The sequence below is a fragment of the Cebus imitator genome, unplaced genomic scaffold (genome assembly GCF_001604975.1).
Source record: "Cebus imitator isolate Cc_AM_T3 unplaced genomic scaffold, Cebus_imitator-1.0 Scaffold818, whole genome shotgun sequence".
NCBI classification, from domain to species: Eukaryota; Metazoa; Chordata; class Mammalia; order Primates; family Cebidae; genus Cebus; species Cebus imitator.
The window spans coordinates 69,819-77,258 of NW_016108133.1; the positions used below are offsets into that span (position 1 = coordinate 69,819).

Genomic DNA, 7,440 nt, shown 5'->3' on the forward strand with positions numbered 1-7,440 from the left:
AAAAAAAAAAAAAGACAGAAATACCCATTTCTCAGAAACTCTTCTGAAAACTAGAAGCAGAGGAAACACTTCCTAACTCATTCCATGAGGCTTGTGTTCCCTGATATCAAAACCAAAGACAAAAGACATCACAAGAAAAGAATACTACGGACCAATATCTCTTATTAATATAGGCATGAAAATCCTCAACAAAATTCCAGCAAACTGAATGCATCAACATTTAAAAAGAATGATAGGCTGGGCGCAGTGACTCACACCTATAATTCCAGCACTTTGGGAAGCCAAAGCGGGCAGATCACTTGAAGTCAGAAGTTTGAGACCAGCCTGGCCAACATGGCGAAACCCCGTCTCTTACTAAAAATGAAAATTAAAAAAAAAAATTAGCTGGGCATGGTGGCGTGCACCTGTACTCCCAGCTACTTGGGAGGCTGAGGCACAAGAATTGATTGAAACCAAGAGGCGGAGCCTGCAGTGAGCTGAGATACTCCAGCCTGGGCAACAGAGTGAGAACCTGTCTCAAAAAAAAAAAAAAAAGGATGATACACTTATGACCAAGTGAGATTTATCTGAAAAATGCAAAGTTTGTTTATGGCAATCAATTTATGTAATATACTATATCAGTAGGAAAAAGAACAAGAACCATATGATCATCTTAATAGACACAGAAAAAGCATTTGACAAAAATCTAACAGTCTTTCATGATAAAAACACTCAAGAAACTAGGAATAGAAGAGAACTTCCACAGCGTGATGAAGGGCATACATGAAAAACCCACAGCTAACATCATATTTAATGGTGAAAAGAGCATACTTTTCCCCTAAGATCAGGAACAAGACAAGGATGTCCACTCTTGCCATAGGTATTCAGCATTGTCCTGGAGGTTCTAACCAGGACATTTAGGGAAGAAAAATATATAAATGGCACCTAAACTGGAAAGGATGAAGCAAGATATCTGTTTATAGATGACATGATCTTATATGTGGAAAATCCTAGAGAATCCACTAAAAGTCTATTAGAATTAATATGAGTTCAGCAAGTTTGCAGAATATAAGATCAATATAAGAAAATCAGTTGTGGCCAGATGTGGTGGCTCACGCCTGTAATCCTAGCACTTTGGGAGGCCGAGGCAGGCAGATCACTTGAAGCCAGGAGTTTGAGGCCAGCCTGGCCAACAGGGTGAAACCCCGTCTCTACTAAAAATACAAACATTTGCTAGGCATGGTAGCACACACCTGTAGTCTCAGCTACTTGAGAAGCTAAGGCACAAGAATCACTTGAACCCAGGAGGCAGTGGTTGCAGTGAGCTGAGATCAGGCCACTGCACTTCAGCCTGGGCTACAGAGCAAGACTCTTGTCTCAAAAACAAAAACAAAAAAAGGAAAAGAAAAGAAAATCAGTAGTATATTTATATAGTAGCAATTAACAATTTGAAAATGAGATTAAGAAAACAATTCCAGGGCCAGGCATGGCAGCTCACACGTGTGATCCCAGCACTTTGGGAGGCCAAGGCAGGCGGATCACAAAGTCAGGAGTTCGAGACCAGCCTGGCCAATGTAGTGAAACCCCGTCTCTACTAAAAATAGAAAATATTAGCCAGGCATGGTGGCAGGCGCCTGTAATCCCAGCTACTCGGAAGGCTAAGGCAGGAGAATCATTTGAACCCAGGAGTTGGAGGTTGTAGTGAGCCGAGATCGCACTCCACTGCACTCCAACCCTGGAGACTCCATCTAAGAAAAAAAGAAAAGAAAACAATTCCATTTATAATAGCATCAATACAAATAAAATAGGAATAAATTTAGCAAAAGAAGTGTAAGACTTATATCCTTGAAAACTACTAAATATCATTGAATTTAATTAAGGAAGACTTAAATAAATGGAAGGATATCCCATGTTCATGGGCAGGAAGACTTGATATTCTAAAGATGGAATACCCTTCAGATTGCCTTACAGATTCAACACAATTTCCATCAAATTCCATCTGGTTTGATGGAAACAGAAAACAAGCTGATTCTAAAATACATATGGAAATGCAGAGGACCCAGAATATTCAAAACAATCAAGGAGAACAAATTTGTAAATGTCACATTTCCTGATTTTAAAACTTTCTACAAAGCTACAGTAATCAAGACTATGTGGTGCTGTGTAAAGATAGACATATAGGTCAATGAAATAAGATTGAGAATCCAGAAATAAACTTATACACTTATGTCAGTTGATTTTCAACAGTAATGCCAAGACAATTAAATGAGGAAAACAATTGTCTTTTCAACAAATGGTCCTAGAACAACTGGATGGTCACATGCAAAATAATGAAGTTGAAACTTGTGGCCGGGCGCAGTGGCTCATGCCTGTAGTCCCAGCACTTTGGGATGCCGAGGCAGGTGGATCACTTGAGATCAGGAGTTTGAGACCAGCCTAGCCAATATGGTGAAACCCTGTCTCTACTAAAATTACAAAAAAATTAGATGGGCATGGTGCACGTGCCTATAATCCCAGCTACTCGGAAGGCTGAGGCAGAAGAGTCACTTGAGCCTGGGAGGTGGAGGTTGTAGTGAGCCGAGTCACACCATTGCACTCCAGCCTGGGCAACAGAGTGAGACTTTATCTCAAAAAGATTAAAAAAAAAAAGAAAAAAAACTTTCTCTCATACCATATACAAAAATTAAAACAGATAAAAAACCTAAATGTAAGAGCTAAAACCATTAATCTCTTACAAGAAAACATGGGTGTTAACTTTGTGACTTTGGATTAGACAATGATTTCTTAGATATAATACCTAAAGCACAAACAGCTAACCAAAAAAAAGAGTTAAATTAGACAAAATTAAAAGCTTTTGCATTGTAAACAATACTATCAAGAAAGTGAATATGACTGGGCATGGTGGCTCACACCTGAAATCTCAACGCTTTGGGAGGCCAAGGTGGGAGGATTGCTTGAGCCCAGGAGTTTGACCCCACTCTGGGCAATAGAGCAAGACCCCATCCTTAACCAAATAAAGAAAGTTAACAGCCAGTCCATAGATTGGAAGGAAAATATTTACAAATTATATAGCTGACAAGAGTCTTATATCCAAGATAGATAAAGAACTCTTACCAATCAATAATAAAAATATAACCCAGTTTTAAAATGGGCAAAGCAATAAGTACATGAAAAGATGCTCAGTGTATATTGCCATCAGATAAATGCAAATCAAAACCACAATGAGTTGTAATTTCACATCTACTAGGATGGCTATAAACAAAAAGATAAATGATAATAAATCTTAGCAAGAATGTAGAGACATTGAAAGCCTCAGACATTATTAGTAGGATGGGAAAATGATATAGCTGCTTTGGCAAACAGTTTAGCAGTTTATCCAGAGGCTAAATAAAAAACCTAGAAGTACCATATGATCCAGCAATTCCACTCTTAGTTTTGTCTACCCAGGAGATATGAAAACATGTCGTATATGCAAAAACTTGTACCCAGATGTTCATGCAACAGTACTCATAATAGCCAAAAAGTGGAAAAGTCCATCAACTGATGAATGGGTACATAAAATGTGGCCTATCCATACAATGGAGTATTATTCAGCCATACAAAGGAATGAAGTACTGACTACAACATGGATGAGGCTTGAAAACATTTTGCTTAGTGAAAGAAGCCAGTCACAAAAGACCATATGTGATAGGATTACATTTATATGAAATATCCAGAGTGGGACATTAAAATCTGTAGAGACAAAAATAGATTAGTGGTTGTCTGGGGCTTTGGGGTGGGGTGATAGGGTTATAGAGTGATGGCTAAACAGTATGCTATTTCTTTTTGTGGTAATGAAAATGTTCTAAAATTAAGTGTGGTGATGTTTACATTAACTGTGTGAATGTGCCAAAAGCCACTGAATCATGTACTTTAAATGAGTGAATTGTACGGTATGTTGATTATATCTCAATGAAACTGTTACGAAAAACAAAAGAAGAAAGGAGACACCTCTGTAAAGTGATGATAACTTTACATTCTACAGGAATATATATTCCACGTTGACAAGGATCTTTGTTTTGCTCACTTCTGTATTTCCAGTGGCCAAAACAGTGACTGGCAAGTAGTGGGTACTAAATCATGTTTAGTGAATGATTTTAATCATAATTAATACAAAATCTACCTTTCAAAAAATGAAGGAATTAGGGCATCAAAAAGTATTTCTGGCTTTTCAGTGACTGGAAAGTCAGAGGAAACAGCTAGTTTGAAGAGACAAAGTTGGTTTTAGGACAATAACCTTTGGGATGGAGAGACCTAGAAAATGTTAGATAATGTTCAAGGGAGAAGCTGGGCTGGACTTTGCAATTAAGGAGTTGTGTGCATACAGGTGAAAAATGAAACTTTGGGAGTAGTGAGATAATGGAGACAGAATATATAGAAAAAGAAGGCTAAGAAGAGAATCTCTCTTTTTTTGTCTCACTCTGTCATCTAGGCTGGAGTACAGTGGCGCCATCTCGGCTCACTGCAACCTCAGCCTACTGGGTTCAAGTGATTCTCCTGTCTCAGCTTCCTGAGTAGCTGGGACCACAGGCACATGCCATCATGCCTGGGGAATTTTCTTTGTATTTTTAGTAGAGGCAGGGTTTCGCCATGTTGGCCAGGCTGGTCTTGAACTCCTGACCTCAGGTGATCCACCCACCTCAGTCTCCCAAAGTGCTGGGATTACAGGCATGAGCCACTGCGCCCAGCTGAGAATCTCTTTATTTCATGTGTAAGAAAATGAAAGAAGACAATGAAACTTGTAGGCTAAAAAAAGAATTAAGGTGGTATGGGAAAGTTATTGGTAGTGCTAACGATGCTGAGAGAGAAGCCAAAGAAGATAGTGACTATAAAAAGACCATTAAATTTAATAAGTAGGAAATTCCAGGACAATTGGTAGAAATTACTTACAAAGGGATTCTGAAGTGACCAGTAATGACAAGTGGAAGTACTAAACATAGACTTCTCTTTCAAGAAGTCTGGTGCTAAGAAGACAGCTGGGTTTTCTCTTTTCACTGGACTAGCTTAGTCCCCTGGCTGTGTTTCTTTAATTATCTTGACTTCTCATTTCAATACACATCATATTTTATTAAAATTGTGTTGCATGTTGTTTGTATTCCCTGGTAATCTCTGTAAGAGTAGTAACCCTGTCATGTTTATCTCTGTATCCTAGACACCTAGCACAGTGCCTAGTGTCTAGTTGATGTTCCAGTAAATATTATACTGTTGAGTGAAATGAATTGTTCTAGTATGCTGGCAAAGACATGACAAAAATGGCTTGACCATTCCATCCAAATTGGATAGGAACAAGTGAGACCAGAAGGAGCTTAATGGATGTATTAGAATAGGGAAAGGGCCAAGAAATCAAAGCAGTTGAATGTTGTGTGCTCAGCTGAAGCAGGTGATATCCCATAATATTTCTTGTTATTCTTTATCTTCAATCTCTGGGAAGAAAAAGTACATTCAGTAATAACCTGTTTTTATTTTTATTTTAGATTCAGGGGTACATGAGCAGGTTTGTTACAAGGGTATACTGCGTAATGCTGAGCTTTGGGCTTCTACTGATCCCATCACCCAGATAGTGAACATAGTACCCAATAGGAAGTTTTGCAGCTCTTACCCCACTTTCTCCATCCCTCCCCTTCTTTTAGAGCTCCCAGTGTCTATTGTTCCCATCTTTATGTCTGTGTGCACCCAGGTTAAACTCGTTTTGTTCAGAAGTGAAAAACCTCTTCTTTAGCTGCAGTTTACTACCTTAATTTTATTGGTGGTTGGCTATGTGATAGGCTTTCTCTTTTTTGCCACCAACCTGGGTTCTATAATGGATGGACTAGTAGGGTTGATGGGAAAAGAATACTGGTCTATTTATCAGGAGACCTGAATCCCACCTCTGTCAATAACTACCTGTGTGGAAAGGACTGTTCATTAGATGATCTTTAAGCTTCCTTCCAGCCCTCACATTCTATAATATTATTTCTAGTAGTTGACTTATGACTGAGACATCAAGAATTTGGCCACAGAGCAATAAGCCAAAGGGAAAAACCACTTCCCCTCTACACACAAACATGTTTTCTAGAACTACGAGTTTTTGACTCATAGGTGAAGATGAAGGCAGCTCGCTGTATTGTAGTTAACCTTACAAATCAAGGATATTTTGAGAGACACCTTAGTTATAGTATAAGGTTTTGTTTTAGCTAGCTGAACAGTAATTAATATCTGACTTTTTTCTTGTCAGGACCGTAAGAGGCAATATGAGCTGCTGAAACTTGAAAGAAACTTCCAGAAACAATCCAATGTGCTCAGACGTAAAACAGAGGAGGTAAGAAAATTCAGTCTGCTATGTTAAGTGTATTGTCATCGTCAGGCTTAAATGCTTACATAGTAATATCTTTTTCTTTTGTTTTTTGAGACGGGGTTTTGCTCTTGTTGCCCAGGCTGGAGTGCAATGGTGCAGATCTTGGGTCACCGCAACCTCTGCCTCCCAGGTTCAAGCAATTCTCCTGCCTCAGCCTTCCAAGTAGCTGAAATTACAGGCGTGCACCACCATGCCCGGCTAATTTTGTATTTTTAGAGAGACAGGGTTTCTCTATGTTGGTCAGGCTGGTCTTGAACTCCTGACCTCAGGTGATACACCTGCCTCAGCATCCCAAAGTGCTGGGATTACAGGCATGAGCCACCACGCCCGGCCGCAAAATAGTATCCTTTAAATGAGCAGGTGTTCTGAGAAACCACGGATGCCGATCTTCACAAGCAATTCCTAAATCTTTTTTTTTTTTTAATTGCATTTTCGGTTTTGGGGTACATGTGAAGAACATGCAAGATTGTTGCATAGGTACACACGTGGCAGTGTGATTTGCTGCCTTCCTCCCCTTCACCTGCAATTCCTAAATCTTGATCCCTGTTTATATGCCATGACCTGTGAGCAGATAAAAACCTGATGAAAAATGGTACTATTCAAATTTTTCCTAACTGGATTTGAGACTTTGCTGAAAAAACAAAGAGATATTGATATGTGACATTTCTAGATATTTTTAGTCTGCAGAACTTCCTTGAGGTGTATTCCTCCCCTAGGCTCCAAAGCAGTAGCTATTTACCAGTGTTATGTCCATGGAGATTTATAAACCTGGTTCCTATAGGAACTCAAATCCATAGAATTTTTATTTTTCTTTACTAATGTTCTACAAATTGGGTTTTTTGTTTATTTGTTTTACCTTTCATTCAATATTACTATCTGCCAATTTTATTTAGGCAGCAGCTGCCAATAAGCGTCTCAAGGATGCTCTCCAGAAACAACAGGAGGTCGCGGATAAGCGGAAAGAGACTCAGAGCCGTGGAATGGAAAGCACTGCAGCTCGAGTGAAGGTATGAACAACTTGAACTGCCATTTCTCTTATGTATGCTTGGAACAGGAAAAAAAGAAGAAATAGCTTTTTTTTTTTTTTT

General features: G+C 39.0%; 1 protein-coding gene across 1 annotated transcript in view; it reads left to right on the forward strand.

The window, feature by feature from the left end:
- The window catches only part of LOC108297588 (chromosome-associated kinesin KIF4A-like), a gene marked incomplete at its 5' end in the record, with an annotated part of 81,727 nt that overhangs the window by 45,758 nt on the left and 28,529 nt on the right, over positions 1–7,440 (forward strand). Inside the window, 3 exons of the mRNA XM_037735464.1 lie at positions 5,696–5,717; positions 6,233–6,316; positions 7,246–7,359. Of these exons, the coding sequence (XP_037591392.1) occupies positions 5,696–5,717; positions 6,233–6,316; positions 7,246–7,359 (220 nt within the window). The remainder of the gene's footprint in view (positions 1–5,695; positions 5,718–6,232; positions 6,317–7,245; positions 7,360–7,440) is intronic.